At 39.6% G+C, this 16833-nt stretch overlaps 5 protein-coding genes across 5 annotated transcripts; 2 read left to right on the top strand and 3 right to left on the bottom strand.

Moving 5' to 3' along the window:
• Positions 1–17: 17 nt before the first annotated feature.
• RET2 (Ret2p) lies at positions 18–1274 on the bottom strand (the record flags this gene model as incomplete). Its single annotated transcript, XM_018882810.1, has 1 exon — positions 18–1274. The coding sequence occupies one exon, from the start codon at positions 1272–1274 to the stop codon at positions 18–20; it is 1257 nt and encodes a 418-aa protein (XP_018735061.1).
• Positions 1275–4018: 2744 nt separating this feature from the next.
• Positions 4019–6043, bottom strand: VPS9 (guanine nucleotide exchange factor VPS9; the record flags this gene model as incomplete). Its single annotated transcript, XM_018882809.1, has 1 exon — positions 4019–6043. The coding sequence occupies one exon, from the start codon at positions 6041–6043 to the stop codon at positions 4019–4021; it is 2025 nt and encodes a 674-aa protein (XP_018735060.1).
• Positions 6044–6422: 379 nt separating this feature from the next.
• AWJ20_839 (putative asparagine synthase) lies at positions 6423–8138 on the top strand (the record flags this gene model as incomplete). The annotated part of the gene is made up of 1 exon (XM_018882807.1): positions 6423–8138. One exon carries the CDS (start codon positions 6423–6425, stop codon positions 8136–8138), a length of 1716 nt encoding a protein of 571 aa, XP_018735059.1.
• Positions 8139–13428: 5290 nt separating this feature from the next.
• Positions 13429–15783, bottom strand: AFG2 (AAA family ATPase AFG2; the record flags this gene model as incomplete). Its single annotated transcript, XM_018882806.1, has 1 exon — positions 13429–15783. One exon carries the CDS (start codon positions 15781–15783, stop codon positions 13429–13431), a length of 2355 nt encoding a protein of 784 aa, XP_018735058.1.
• A 237-nt stretch (positions 15784–16020) lies between these two features.
• On the top strand, positions 16021–16437 carry RSM18 (mitochondrial 37S ribosomal protein RSM18; the record flags this gene model as incomplete). Its single annotated transcript, XM_018882805.1, has 1 exon — positions 16021–16437. The coding sequence occupies one exon, from the start codon at positions 16021–16023 to the stop codon at positions 16435–16437; it is 417 nt and encodes a 138-aa protein (XP_018735057.1).
• Positions 16438–16833: the final 396 nt, after the last annotated feature.

Here is a 16833-nt window from a genome sequence, read left to right as displayed (position 1 = left end):
CTAAATAACTTCTAATACTAGCTAATAATATACGTGTCAGATGAAACATCCGTACGCTTCTGGAATGGAACCGAAATACTCTCGTCCGACGCAGAAACAACATCCCGAACGTCAACCTTACCAAAAGTCGTAAGAGAATCTTTGACCTTAAACGATACGTTCATAGGGAAGAAGTCTTCCTCCGAATCAGCTTCAGCTGTGAACTCGAAGCTACCAGATGTGTTATCAGAACCTGGCTGGATAACAGGAACAATCCATTCGAGGTGATCATCGAACTGATCCCATACAAGGGAAGCATCTGAAACATGCGCATTTGACGAAACTAGAGGGATAGTCACCACCAGGTTGTCGAGAGTCTCAGAAAAGAGTGGATTCAACTCATATTCTATAGTAACATCGAAGAAACCGGGATCTGAACGTGAAAACCAACAATTGAATGTAACTGGTGCCAAGTGGTTATCATCTGGCTTACCATTGACTTTCCAACGCAAGACAGATAGTTCTTGGTTGTTAGAAGGAAAGGGTCGAGATGGATCACGCACGGTAATGATATTTTGTTGTGAGAACTTAGCCTTATCAACATTGGGGTGTGTTTTGTATTGTGATCCAACATCTTGGCCATTGGCAGATGTCAAGAGTTTTACCTTCGCAAGATTGGGATCTGCAATCCTGAGATCGAGGTGTCCTTTTATTTCCGAGTTTACAACTGAACCGTCTCTTCCAAGAGTAGCACTAATGGTTTCCACAATTGAAACCTCAATACCCTGGTTGTCGCTGCTGGATTTGTGCTGATGAGCAGAAGCCAATGTCGTTCTTGAGCGAGCAGAATGATCGGCAGTAGTGAGCGATGACGGGGCTTTTTCCTTATATTCCAAAGGATCTTCTTCTTCTCCCATAAGTGGACTTGCTTCAGAGTGGAAACTAGAGGAACCTTTCTTAGATCCTAATTGCAACCCTCTTCCTTTGAAAGCTGATAACGGTTTTTTGGATGCACCACTGTCATAATCGGAGTTGTTATAAATGGACGAGTTGCTTCCATTGTTCGATGCATAACTATTTGAAGCCAATGAACTGTTGCCAAAGCCAGAGCCGATATTACCACCATAACCTGCTCCGACTGAGGCGCTATTGCCAATGCCGCCAACACCGCCTCGTTTCGAAACTTCACGTCTTTGCATCTCCAATTGCTTGGCTTTTTTCTTCCTCTCCTCAGCTGCTTCCAGTTCCTTGTTTCTCTCAATAATTTCCTGAATTTTCTCTTCATGACTCTCCATTTCTAAGAATGTTCTAATTTGAGGTAAAGTTAAGTTTTCCCGGTAGCCCAGAGTAACTACCTCATCGAATGCACTCAGCAAATCAAAGGCATGATCCAAGATTTCCCTTTCGTCACTGCTTCTAACAGTAGATGTCACAATCTGTGCCAAAAGTCTCAGGGTACCAATATCTTGCAGTATGTTTGATTGTCGGTTGGTAATTAATACAACGTACAATTCCTCAACTGGTTGATACACGTAACGAACATTATCATCTTCGACCGTTGTATGCTGGGTACCCGATTGTGTCAACTTTGGAAAGTTCGCCAGCAACGCAGTTACGCGATCCTTGTGTAAGTCTCGGAATTGTCGAGACAAAATAGTCTTGCCTCCTCTGGTGCAAATCGAAGCTGCCAAGACTACCTGTTGTATTGTTAGATGATGCTTAAGATTGAGATCCACATGGTCCTTCAAAAGACTATATAGTCAGTATCCCATGAACTTACCATTGTTAATAGATAAGAGCTTCACAAACGCGTATAAACTTCCAATTGACAGCAATTATATACTCTCGTATGAGTATTGGCACGCAGAGGTGTTCATGATGGGGAGTTCCTGCAAGAGTTGAACACGCTGTGGTTTTGAGCCGCATATATTTGACTGCGGCTTGTATTTGGTAGCACCACCGTATATGAGGTACCAAAACTAGTCTTAGTCGATTCCTTCACTCGTTGATTAAAAATATTATCCAGTATGGAATATGGTCATTAAATATCTTCAACAAAGTATTATAAATTAAATTTTTATAATATTTGCATAGAAGATAAAGTGCTCTCGAAGATTGGGCTATTTATGCACATAGTTCGACCCTGCGTCAAATTGAGCCGCGTCAACAAAACAAACAAATTGCCTCCAGCCCCTGGATTTGCCAATTATAGAAGTGCTGGAGAGATTTGGACCCAAAGTAATGGCTGTATCACGCGATGAAGGCTACCGCCGGGCTAAAGATCAGATTGCTCAATTGGAAGCGGAGATAGCTGAGTTTAAAGAGTCATCTCGCGAGCTTGAGGCTGAATTGGAGCTCGAGCTGGAGGAGTCGGAGCGAAAACATAAAGAGCTTTCCAATACAGTTGAACGGCTTCGAAAAGAGGTTTTAGAGTGGAAAGTTAGTACGAAACAGTTGAGAAATCTTTCACTAGATACTAACTAATATAGTCTAAACATCTAGATGCTCAGAAAACTCATGCTGCCAGCCAAATGTCTTGGCAAAAGCAGATAGCTTCTTTACAAGAGGCCCATAAGGCCGCAAATAACAAGATAAGGGAGATGGAGATGGAAAATGATGATATGGAAAGGCATGAAAGGTATGTCAATGAGAACTACATATTTTGGAATATTACTAACTTACAAGAATTACAAAGTCATCGCTCAATGAGCTAGAGCAGAAATACCATAGTGCCTTAGAGGAGATTGCCTTGCTGGAAGCCGATTTGTCGGGAAAAGAGGATCTGAAGATTGACTTACAGCGAACAAAAGATGAGCTACGAGATGCTAAGGAGGAGATTGCTATGAAAAATGCAAAGATAACACAACAGGAGGAGATGATAAAATTATACGAGCAAGAAAGAGAAAACTGGAGAAAGAAATCCCAGACAAGCAATCAAAACGGGTTGTCTTCTAGTACTCACACAGGTGCGACCAGCAAATCCGGGCTGTCTCCTTCAGCATTATCAAATAATGGAGTGGGGTTCATTCAGAACAGGCAAAGAGCTTCATCCTCTTCATCATCGACGATGACTTCGGCGGTATATGTTCCACCTACACAAGCGCAACTGAGTTCATCTAAGAGTCTACGTAAGATCCATGGTATGTTAGACCAAATGCGCAGTCTGGAGTCTAGAGTTGCTACCTTCAAGTCATCTTTACCTCGATCATCTACCCCTACTAATGGTTTACCTCAAAGTGAAATCAGTGCGAAAGAACGCAGCTCCTCTCCTAGTACGGGATCTCTGCATACTTCCCCAGCGACAAGTATTCCGGTTTGGTCGTCACCGACAAGGTCACCATCTGATGTTTTCATGTCTAAGCGAACAAAATCGACGAATCAGTACTTACCCAGCTCTAATGCAAGTAGCTCGATAGTATCCAGAGAGAAAGACACATTTAGGCCCATGCAAGTTCCATCCTTGACTGAAGACAAGAAAGCACTTTTAGCTTCGGAAATGTCTAGTAAGGATTTTGAAAATGAGGAAGCTATATCAGCTACTCCTAAAACTTTGTACTATCATTCTCCTTCTGCTCGGCTAGGCTCTGTGCTGAGCACTATCACAGGCTCACCAATTGAGAAGAGTACTGCTAACGAAACATCACACGACAGTTCAAGCATCGCAAGGGGATCTCCCGAGAAACTTTATCCAGGCGGTCATCATCGAAACAGGATCAAAACTTCCGGAGTGTCAATAGATTGGTCGAACAGTGGTCTGCATACTACAAATCGAATCAGGGCATCTGCAAAGAGTCAAGTTGTGAACGCATACGATTGTCATCCAGATAACTCTTCCAACAGGAGGAGCCCAAGTCCACGGAAAGGTTTGAATGAAGCAGCGCCAGATTCAAAGTCACTACGTACAAGACCAGGTTCGGCGTTTTCGGCATTACGGCCGAAAACAAGCATCGGCCACGGCCGTTTTGTTTGATATTATTAGGTATTTATTATTTTTTAATTTATTAGTCTATAAATATGGGTTAGATGAAAGATTAGAATTCTAAGACTCTAACAGAGCTAGGCAAATGTCGACAGCAGCACCAACTCTACCCTCTGTTTCACGAAGGACATCCTGAATGACTTCCTGATCAAGCGTGGGAAACATCTGACTGAGAGTTTTAGAAACGTTTTCAAACTCGACTTGATGGATTCGTTGTGCTTCATCTTCTTCCGCAGAGACTTGCCTGGCAGCGGATTCTTCAGGAGATGGCGATGAGGATAGTTCCCTACTACCTTTAGAATTTGATTCAGACTCAGAAGTAGAGCCCACCTCGCCATCGTCAAACATTTTCGACAAAGATTTGAAGGGCGCAACCAAAAGGCCAGCTGATTGATAAAGCACAGTAGATGCATTTAGATTGCTGGGAGTAGCTGGTCTGTTTGGTGACTGCGATAAGCCTTCCCCTGGAACTTCGACATTTGTTTCCGTCGATTTGGAAATTTTAGCCGCAACATGGGAGGGCGACGGCTGACGAGAGGGCGTTCTGGGTGGCGAGTTCGTTGACACAGAGGCAGCTGGTTCCGCTATAGATTTTACTGACTGTTCAACATTCATTTCAAATTCTTCGTCAGTAATGCTCAGTCCAGATCTATCGAGGGATTCAATAAAGCTTATCGCTCCACTTAAAGAGGAAATATAATAGCCCGCTTCGCCATTGAGCATGTCTTGGTTTCTAAACCTCTGAATATAATTCAAATTTGAAATAAGGTCTTTTGGTTGAGCTTTGATAACAACATAAATTAAAATTGGCAAAAAGCCATCGGCCGATTGCTCTGAATTTGTTTGCCTCAGCAGACCAAAAATTACCTTACAGCAGTTCAAGATACAGATCACCTTATCTCGAGGAGCTCTATAGTGGTTAATTTTGGTTAACTCGTCACTTGCCAATTTAACGAAGGCCTCGCCATTCCTTAAAAACCTATCAGCCAAATCAAGATGACGCCCCTCAATCCAATGCCATATTCTCATTTTCTCTTGCAGCACTCTATCCCGCAACACATCTTCTTCATGGATATCGTCCCTTTGATTAACAGGAATTTCGGGCGAAAAAGTCTTAGTATACAATCGGTTCATAATCAACTTTTCCATACCTTCAATTGCATTCGTCATTTCACTATTTGAAAGAGTTGAGAACGGCGGGCAAAGATCCATCTTAGCAGCAATAAATGCTTTAAAATCGCTGATAATCTTTTCCTGTTCAGATGTTGTCCAAGTTCTCTTATTAAATTCAGAAAGAAAACTCTTGACGTAACGAGCTATAGGATCCGCACTCTTATGTCGAAGTTGATCGAGAAACCGTTGGAAATCAAATGGCTTAACATCCTCGTCCTTTATAGAATGGTCCAACGCCGGAGTATTTGAGCCATTTTTTTCAGAGATGGAAATTGATGGCTGTCTACTGTTTTCATATTGGGTCCCGGGCTGAATCACACTCTTAGGATTTTGCTTTGACTGACTCGAATTATGTAACGAGGAGGAACCAACTGACGACTTATTAGTGATCTGCTCATCCTCAGGAATCAAACTATCAGACTCTTCTGAACTTGCTGCATTTTGCTCCAGATAATTATGTGATGCGTGTTTTTCTTCCAATTTCTTTTCACTTTGAGGGGCTTGCTCTGGGGAATAACATCGGTCATCTTGAGCACTATCCAATTCAGTCCCAGGAGTTACTGCTCTTTGTCCCGACCCCTCCTGAGCTTCAATATTACCCCCGCTCTCTCTTTCCTCTGTTATATGTGTTTTGTTGCTACTAATGGTAGTTAAAGGGTCAAAATGCTCTAAAATATCCTGTAAGTCTTGCGATGGAGTTGAAGAGTGTGAAAATGATATCGAACCGGGGGCTGTGTCATAAGTTGGACTCAATGCAGATCGTGGTTCCCCAGGATGGATATAAGTAGTACGTATTACTGGAGATACGGATGTAGACGTGTCATTAGGACCAATTCTCTCAGAGTTCTCTGGTTCCGGAGCATCCCAGCCTCCCGTAGACGACGACGTCTTGTCTGAAGGCTCTCCACTCATTCGTGATAAGCAGCGACTAGAGCTGGTTGTTAAAGATAATACTGTTTCTTGTCGAGTAGGGATATACTATACTAAATGGAACTTGCTCAATTATTATATAGTTTCGAATGTTAACTGACCTGAAGTTTGTATTCATCTCATGGATATCTAGAGCTGTCGAGTGTATTGTGCATGCAGCGATGAAATAAGCGTTCAATTTTGACTCTGCCTAAACATATGGGGAACAGAATAACTTTAGTTCAAGATGAACAGCTTCCATACAGCATTTGAGACTCAAATTGAAAAGGCACCTAGGAGTGGTCAGTGACGACTTGCCTAGATAGAGCTAGCACATAGATATACGAAGTCGCTGAATTTTAGAAATCTCTAGCGACAACATATGTGCGGGATTCTGTTATCTGCAATTTTGGATACTGTGGATCAGCAAAGCCTCGACTTATCATATGAAAGTGATGCCTGGAAATCTCTTATAGAAGAAGTGACGGACAGGGGACCAAGCAGTAATAATGATTTAAAATGTTCTAGTAGCAATTTTGATGTCAAATTTTTTTCATCAGTACTTGCGCTTCGTTCGCCATATACCGCTCAACCTATAACGGGTCCGGATGGGCATCATATTTTCCAATTCAATGGAGAGCTATATAACGATGAGCTGTTTGGGGAAGGGGAGAGTGGTAATGACGCTCAATATATGTACAATCTATTGACAAGTGGAAAAAAGAATAGGATAGTTGACGCTATACAGAAGGTACGTGGAGAATACGCTTTTACGTATTATGATGAATTAGATCATAAGATCTGGTTTGGTAGGGATTGCATAGGTAGACGGAGCCTTCTTTATAGCTATGATCAGGATTTGGGTTTAATAGTCACAAGCGTTCCCCCTGATCAAAGAATTCTTAATAACGACAGAGGTACAAATGTATTTTATCCGTTACTTCTATCTTTGAAAGAGGTGCCAGCTGGGATTCTTTTTTGCTTGGATTTGAAAGTGAGACGTATTATTGAAATGCCGTGGGCATATTTAAACATGAAGGAAACCCCAGCACTATATTACCCTTATAGCATGGTTAGCACAAAAGTTGATGGAAAAGGACCAGATTTCGAAATACTGGCAGAAAACGCCCTCTTGAAAGTCCTTTCGGATTCGGTTAGTAGACGTGTGAAAAATATTCCGGAGCCGAAGAATGTTAACCTGGAGAGCTTGCCTCATATAGCAATTTTGTTTTCTGGAGGGTTGGATTGTACTCTCTTGGCACTTTTGGTAGACAAACTTCTACCCAGCAAGTGTGAAGTAGATCTGCTAAATGTTTCTTTTGAAAACAAAAGAACAGGGAAGGGCTATGATACACCAGACCGGGTTTTGGGACGAAGATCTTGGGCTGAGCTTTATGAAAGTCGTGACAATAAATCGGAACCCTTCAGGTTCCGTTTTGTTGAAATCAATGTTTCTTTTGATGAGATGATTCAACATCGTCCCAAAGTTCAATCGCTTATGTGGCCCAAGGACACAGTAATGGATCTCTCTATCGCTATCGCATTTTATTTTGCTAGTCGGGGCCAGGGGTCATGCTTTCAGATGGTCCAGGGCTCTGGGGAACCAGTTTTGAAACATGAAGAGTATACGAGCAAAGCTCCGGTTCTACTCTCTGGTCTCGGTGCAGACGAACTCTTTGGCGGCTATACACGCCACACAACTAGACTTCGCCAACAAGGATATCAGTCCCTCTCACTAGAGTTGCAACTCGATTTTTCTCGATTACATGAAAGAAATCTAGGGAGAGACGATCGCGTTTGTGGAAATTGGGGAAAGGAACTTCGCTATCCATTCTTGGATGAAAAAGTGGTAGAATGGGCTATGGACTGTCCTTTACGGCTTAAAGTCTATCACCCGCCTTTTGTGAATGATGTCGAGATCTATGACGAGGTCATGATGCAGACTAAGTACATTCTGCGACTATTAGCTAAGTCGCATTCACTTCTAAGTGTGTCAAAGGAAAAGAAACGTGCAATACAGTTCGGCGCCAAAACTGCCAAGATGGACATAGGAGAAGGTAAATCTCGGGGAACTGATAGATTGACTCCTCTAGTATAGATAAATAGATAAATAGATAAATAGAGAGCAAGATGCTGTCCTAACCTACAGGCACGTGATTATGCTGACTAAATATATTATGTTATTAAATGGTCACATGCGTAAAACAAAAGTTTACTTACTTAGTATTGAAATGATTTCTCTGATTTACTTATATATGAAATTCTATATCTTGCTAATATCTGTGAGCATGCGAATATCGTTTCCAGGAGACGCCAGTGCTTTGCATATTGTAACGCGTCACGCCTCACTCCACGGCTATCATTTACTGTACAGCATAGTCAGATAAGCTATCATTTGTTTCCTGACTTTTTGTTAGACTGCCAAAATGATTAAATCTAGAAGATCACGAAACTTGTTACTGGCCCTATGGTCATTATTCATTCTTGGGTTGTTTTTTGCCTACCAGAGTTATCACCAGGGGAAAGCTGCCAAAGCATTCTTGGAAAATATTGAAGAAACAACCAGACTGGGATCTGTTGCCAATACTCCCCCAAAAGGTAGGTGTTCTTGGAGAAGTTGATAAATAATCTTGGTATTTTCTCTAACATTTTTTTCTAGTAGTAGACAAGGATCAAGACTTAACAACCGAAAAAGGAGCAGCTTTCAATCCAGAAAAGGAATATAGAGCCATTCTTTCCGAGGGCCCGATTGTGGTATTTTCAAAAAGTTACTGGTTAGTTGCAGCTGTTGTCCACTTGGGGAATTAATACTAACAATTTTTAGTCCATTTTCTAAGAAGGCGAAAGATGTATTATCTAAATATCAAATAACTCCGGATCCAATCATTGTTGAAATTGATCAACATCCTCACGGAGCTGAGTTGCAAGCTTACATCGGCGAGATTACGGGCCGGAAGACGGTACCGAATGTCCACGTTAAAGGTATCTCAAGGGGTGGGGGTGATGACTTTGCTGCTTTCCATGAACAAAATGTGTTGATAGAGAAAATGCAAGAGTGGGCTGCGAACACAGTGAGAATCAAGAAGATCCCAGTGCCTGCTGGTCAGGCTGTTGTGGGTGGTGGCGCTGCAGCCCCTCAAACCCCAGGTGAGCACAAACTCGCCCCAAAAGCCGTGGACGAGGTCTTGCTTAAACATCACTCAGAAGAGACTGCATAATCCAAGGGAGCTGCAGAATCACTTACCAATAATCCATTCAGTCCCTTGCCAACTGCCACTAGTTCTGCTTGGCGTCCGAACTGTATCGAAGGCTGTCCGGGCAAGCATCACTAGCACTTCAGTTTTAAAATAGCCTAGTCAAAAGCATAACTAGCCCAGGTAAATGAGTACATAGGATTCTTGATGGCTGCTGCCAGATTTAAGAATTATATATATATATGAAAGTCGCTGTGATAAGCTTTAATTAATCGGCCCCTCGCTAGATCTTCATATAAAGTGATATCCTTTATATACCAGCAATTACAACGACGACACATTAAAGTACAGACAGAAGCCTGATTCCCTTTTGACCTCGCTAGGGGCAGCAGTCAGTACAATTATTATTTAGACACCGCTTCACAACTTGCCTGGTTCTCACGAAACCCTGATTGGAATATAGCCAATAAGAGGACTGCTATCGCTCGCTATACGGATCGGATTCTAGGAGTATCTGGCACGCACACAGTGCAGTGACCTTCAAGCGGCCAGCCATTAATGTAAAAAAAATTGCTATCTAAAAGGTAACGTATCCAGTCAGTAAAAATATATAAAAAAAAAATAAAGGCTTGTTTGTTTCTACACGAAACAATATTTCAGAAATTAATCCCGTAGCGCGCGACCTCACTAGCAATTATAAATTATAATATACTGACTTCTACGGATATATAATAATAGTAGCTGAGACGGACGGGACATACTATTCGTTTTGAATCCTATTAATTAATTGATCTGAATCATATATAGACACCAAGATTGACAACAGCTCCAATCAGCAAGTGACTGTGTCGAACAGATATATGAATTTTGCTTCAGGCAGGACTAATAATAATATTTTTTCTTTCCCAACTGAATAATATTTTAAATTAAATAAAGCAGACTTTCGGTACACAGTAGCTCCTCGCGTGACCAGAAAATTTGGGACTCATTACCAACTATGTATGGCACCAGAACTGGCCACCCTTTTAATCTACCCTTCGAATGTGAATGATGATAAAAGGTTTCATGATCTATTTTCAATATAAGTGTAATTGTAATTTACTTATCAAGAATTACTCAAAAAGTTTTGTCCGACACAGCTTTTCGTTTTTGTGTATGTGACTTTTTTATCTTTGGGCTCGTTTAGTAAGACTCGGAATTAAAAAGCTCGTAAAAGAGCACAAACCACTATTTTTAATACCAGGCTGTTAAGTTAAATTCACTTTAGTTCTGCATAGATATAATAAAACAGCTCTTAAATTACTTAGTATGTATTCCGTATTTTTATTGTTTTCATTTCTGTTTTTCTACCTTTATTTATTTCTTTTCTTAGTAAAACCGGTAATAGAGTTCAATTCAAACCCAGCCATATAATGAGCGGAATACAAAATGCTACATTTTTTTATCTATTTTTACGAAATTAGCGATCATTTTGAATAAATATAATCACTACAATTATGAGTGTAAATAATTTTTACTCACAAATATCCTCATATTCTTTCCTTTTGTCACTTTTTTTTTGACATCAATAGATCTTTTATTACACCATATTTTTATATAATAATTACTTATAAACAATATTAAACTCATATTATATATATATCTCACCAGAGGAAAACTGTTGTATATATGTATATATACTTCACCTGATTAGGGGTCTTCAATAATTTATTTATTTGGCAATTACAACTAAGTCGTAATTTTCAGCCCTGAGGTAGTATAATAGATGCCGAGAAATTGGATATCGCGTTGTATAGCTCTGTAATACTTATTTAATTCTGATGGGAAGGAGGAGTTATATCAACCATTTTTTTACACATTAACAAGCTATAGCCTTGACTCTTGGTGACTCCTTTTCAGGTTGGTTACAAATTTTTGTTGATAGGTAACTTATAATGTTCTTCTATTCGTAAAATATTAAATATACTTGTGGATCTTTTATAAGCTTGCAAAATGGGTTCAATAGAACACTACCACCGTACATCTAGTAGTTAGCCTAAAGCATATTGTAGATACTTAAAAAATCACTTCATGAAGCATCAGCTGGCTTATATGCAATTTTTTATGCTGGGTGAGTTATTTAAAACAGCGCTAGACAAATGAGATAACCCCATAACTAAAATCCATATTTATATAGCGTCAAGCAGGCAGCAAAAATACCCCGTTAATAGATATATATATTCTTCTTGCAAGACAGTAATGAAACATCAATAGATAATATATTATATTTAACAATTATAATAAAACTTCTTATGCTCGTCTTTGCCTATATTTGTGAAATAATTTGTATAGGCAGACAAATCGGTTACGTCTTTAATTAATTTTATATACGAATAATAGTACCAAGAAACTGGATTTAATTAAATCTTATTGTAGCATATGTTTGAAATCATTGGATTCTCAAATATATCGATATCTTTATTAAACTGGTATAACTTCTCACCACTGAGAACCAAAATCTCGGCCTTAAAAAAAATAAGGTAGCATTTCATCGATTATTTACCATAGTAAGAATAATTCAATGTTACTGTCTCTAAATATAGTTGATATAGATGTAAATAATTTTAATAACTGATAAATGATATAATCTTGTCCGTCAATAAATCTCAGATACCGCCGGAGTATTGCTGTGCTGAAATGCATGTAACCAGAAAATAGTAATAATAAACATTAACATTCAGATACATACAGTATACTAAAATAAATATTATTACTATTAAAAGTAAGGCTGCAGGAGAAAGTTTCGCTTTCATTTCTTTGTGAAAAAAGCTATTCACTAATCATGCACAAATTCGTAAAATTCAGTTATTAATTTATAAAAATTAAATATAATTAAAAAAATCTAATTACATACTCTCCGGATATTTAGGTTTTAACTGTGTAGTAGTAGTTTCGCAACGACAAACGAATCAATATAATAGTATAGTTAAATTTAGTTGCCAAACGAGACTCAGATTTTTGTCAAAAAATTGATTGAGAGCGATCTGTTCTCATTCAATATTTTCTGATGTTTATATATTATAATTAAGACAAAATAAACAAGTACACTTTCGGGCTAGCCATTTATTTTAACCTATTTTCTTTGAGCAGACATTAATATTTCGTAATAATCGTAATAATTTTAAGCTGATTTCTTGATGATCTAATCTATTGTTGACCTCGAAAGGTCATAGCTTTTTTTGTTGATTATTATTATAATTAATTGCTTTGTACAGAATATATATTTTTGTTCTGTATCTGAACTGAAATCCGCTACTACCAAGAATACATAAATACAGGAAGATAATTATTTCTTCAAATAGTGATAACTCAAATGTAATAGAACAACAAAGCAGTGAATTCTATAGGGAGTTCTCTGGGAACTTCGTATTGCTCGGTTTCTGAATGCTTTTTTGTTTTTAATTTACTATTATTTGTTTCTGCTATATATTCTTAAGAATCTTTATTAGTCAACGACTTCAATCTCGAGCGCAGGACAGGCGATATTTTTTCTTATTTCTATTCTAGCTTTCCAATTTATCCTAATAATAAATAAATTCTCATGGTTTTTTTTTTTTGGCAACTTCATCGATATCTTGATATTATTTCAATCCAGTATGAAACTACGATAATAGAAATTTAGGTGTCTGTTTTCATATGTTAGTATTTTTTATTCACTAGTTAATTTATTTTTGTTTCATAGGACTTGCCAGAACACCAAACTCGCATAGTAATAAATTCACATCGCCCAGCTTAAAATCTTCGTTGAATCGAATACAGCAAAGCAAGGTCTGTTTATTATTTTCACACATCACTGCTATTGTGTATGTTCGGTGCGCTTGCTATAGATTCATGGCCTAACAACATAGTAAAGTTTTCGTTGATATATTATGTTTGGCCATAATAAATTGACAGCGGAATTTGACGCTTTCTGGTACGATACACCGAGGCAGTATCGTCGCTTCTACCAAATGTTAACCTGAACGAAGAGATGAATCGACCTCGACAGTACAATAATAGCATAAATTGAAATTCGAGCGTATTGCTGCTGCCTGCATCCTCAAGGACATGGGCAGGAACGTTCAGTGGAGTTGAACCCTACTTTCTTTGTTGTAACCATAATAGATAAATATATACATATAAATAAATAGTAAATAGAATGCAAAGTATGCAAGCTTACTGGCAGTTGCCAGATGAGCGGGCAAATTCTTCAAAATAATCTATGATATCCTTTGTTATGCCCTTCCGAATACCTTTCAAAGCGGCATCAAAATGGCGCATACTGACACAATCTATATCAAGATCTTCGTTCATCGCCTGGATTCCAGCTTCCTGGCATAAGGCAACAACCTCTGCACCTGAACATCCATCTGTGGATTTCGCTATCTTTTCTATGTCCACGTCTGTGGCTATCTTCATTTTGTTGAAACGAATTGCCAGAATTTTTAATCTAGCATCCAAGTCTGGGGGACCGACGTATATGAGGCGGTCCAAGCGTCCCGGTCGCATGAGCGCTGTATCAATAATATCTGGCACATTAGTGGCAGCTATGATAATAACATCTTTCAGTGCTTCAATTCCGTCCATTTCATTTAAAAGTGAAGTAAGCACTCGATCACCTCCTGCTTCTCCATGACCCCTAGCAGCACTTAGAGCATCAATCTCGTCGAAGAAAATGATACTTGGAGCAGCAGCACGGGCTTTTCTAAAAGTCTCTCTGACAGCTCTTTCCGACTCGCCAACGAACTTGTTAAAAAGTTCGGGGCCCTTCACTGCCAAAAAGTTCAAACCTGTTTCCGTTGCCAGTGCTTTGGCTATAAGGGTTTTAGAGCAACCTGGTGGCCCATATAACAGAACACCTCTAGGTGGAGTAATGCCCAGCTTATTAAATGTTTCTGAATGTGACAATGGCCACTCTACTGTTTCTTTGAGTTTCTGTTTCACATGTTCTTGCCCACCGATATCACTCCACAAGACTTTAGGCGTCTCCAAGAAGATCTCTCTCATTGCACTGGGTCTAATATCTAACATTGCCTTGATTATATCATCCTCGACAACAGCCATCTGTTCAATGCTTTCATCATTATCTATTCCTCTTTGAATAGCCTTCATAACTGAATCTCTACAGAGCGCATACAAATCTGCTCCAACATAGCCATGCGTCTTGCTTGCGATGTCAGCTATGAAACCATGACTCAATTTGTGTGGCATTGATCTGAAATGAATATCTAGAATTTCAAGCCGCCCAATAGCATCTGGGATACCAATCTCAATTTCCTGCCCGAACCTACCTGGTCTTCGAAGAGCAGGATCAATCGAATTAGGCCGGTTAGTAGCCCCTATAACGACCACCTTCCCAGTTGACCCTACACCATCCATTAATGTTAGCAAAGTGGAGACTACTCTACTTTCTGCTTCCCCAGAATCATCACTATCACGCTTTGGGACCAGAGCATCAATTTCATCAATAACAATTATAGAGGGTTCATATTCCCGAGCCTCTTGAAAAATTGATCGAAGCGATGATTCGGTTTCACCAAGGTATTTCGAGACTATAGATGGTCCATTAATCGTAAGTATATGTGCGTCAGTTTCATGCGCCACAGCTCTCAGTAACATTGTTTTACCCGTACCAGGAGGACCATATAACAAAAATCCTCTGTCCGGGGCCATATTGAATCGTTTGAAAAGCTCAGGTTTATGCAGGGGTAATTCAATTTTAGAGCGCAGCAATGCTATTTGTTTTCCTAATCCGCCTACAGAGGAATACCCAATCATAGCTGGAATATCATTCTGAATGTTACAAGAAGATGAGAGAAGCACCTCCGTGTTGACGGCATCGAAATAAAACACAGGAGAAAGGAGGTCTTCATCACCATGGCCCTGAGAACGACTTTCCAGATTTAGATTTTCAATATCTGGTAAACCACTGATATTTGTTACAACTGCTTCACTTTTAGTATCAGCTTGAGAGTTGAGCTCAAATCTCAACCCGGGAGATATTAAGTTTATGTCCTTAAGAATTGCCTTGATAGAGTTAATCGCTAGATCCTTGCTCTCATCTGTCGTGAGTTTTTCGTAGTCCAAGCAGCCAATCTGTACTGATATAGCATTGGTTGGTCTTCCTTTAAATTTTTTTAAAGATATTCTCTCTCCAGAAACAATTCCCAAAATCTTTCTAAAACTGGAATTTAGTTCTACGATCTGGTTCGATAACTTTACCCCACTTGGACTTATCAAGCCTACAACACCCTTTTCTCCAGGTTTCGAAACAACTACCAAGTCTCCAGCAGTAAAACCGAGCTGTCGAATTACGTCAAGGTTGAGGTATACTTTAAAAACAGTTGCCCAGCCCGTTGATGAGCTCGGGCGCACTATAAATGATAGCCCTTCATTTATCGACTCATTCTTCGATATTTTACTTGGTGACGAATTAGCGGGGGTTTTGACCTTATCTTGCAACCCATTAGCCGGGAGCCGTTTCGTTTTCGATGGTGGAGTATTCAGGTTTAGTCCTGACTTGGAACCCATGTTACGGATTATTTGTAAATCAAGATCTAATATTTTTCACGCATTCTACAGTTCTTCTCCTTATCGCTCGGTACCCTAACCTTTTCAGCCGTAATTCTAATAATTGAATGACATGTTCGTCCTCACGTGCAAACAACTGATCAGAGTTACCCTACTACAGCCTTGGCTCTTGCTTGAAAAGTTTCGATATCAATACCCTGGCTAGCAGATATACTAATCCAAGTATAACGACCGATAATGTTCAAGCGACAGTTGACCAAATCCTTTAGATTAGGAGAGGGTGTTCTGTCCTCTTCCAGGCTATTCAGTAGCTCAAACTTGTGTGCAGCCGAAGCACCTGACAAGCAAACACAAAACCAAAGATGGGCAGCTTCAGTTAAGAAGTCACGCCCCCACCAACCTGTCGGAAGTGCTATTCAAGCCAGTATAAATAGCATGCAAAGGAATCAGGAGGCATCTAAGAGAGAAGCTGAAAAGAATGCAATCGATAATTCCTTTGTCAAAAAGTTCCAGCCGGGATCAACGTATGATCCTTTCGACTTTTCTTTAGCCAGATTGAGACTCGACAAAATCAATCAACAAGCAATTCTGAAGAAAGATAGATTTAAGAAAGTAAAGTTGAATCCTTTAGCATTATGGACTGTAAGTATCTAGATGTTTTAGTTTAGCCTGACTGTGGTTCTAACTTATTAGGATGCTTCGGCATTATCCAGTTTCATATCCACAAATGGACGCATCCTGCCTAACTACCTTATTGGCACAAAGGGCAAGACTCAGAAAAGACTAGCGAAGGCAATTCGCCGCTGTAGGGCAGCAGGATTGCTTTCAACTGTTCACAAATCTGTTGACAGTCTAACGATTGATCCCCCTGCTAGACATTTTAGATGAATCGCTGGGTCATGAGGCTATGAAGGGGCTACGTAAACTCCTATAGCTATAGGAGAACTAGTTTCATTGTATATATATTGTTTATTTAAAAAAGCATGAATTTAATAATTGCTAGATAGAGAGCTACTGACACTTCATCGAACGGAAAAGGATATGCACTGT

This window comes from Sugiyamaella lignohabitans, chromosome A, assembly GCF_001640025.1.
Source record: "Sugiyamaella lignohabitans strain CBS 10342 chromosome A, complete sequence".
NCBI lineage: Eukaryota > Fungi > Ascomycota > Dipodascomycetes > Dipodascales > Trichomonascaceae > Sugiyamaella > Sugiyamaella lignohabitans.
Note: the sequence above shows the minus strand (reverse complement) of the source record. Positions and strands in the feature narration are given on the sequence as shown.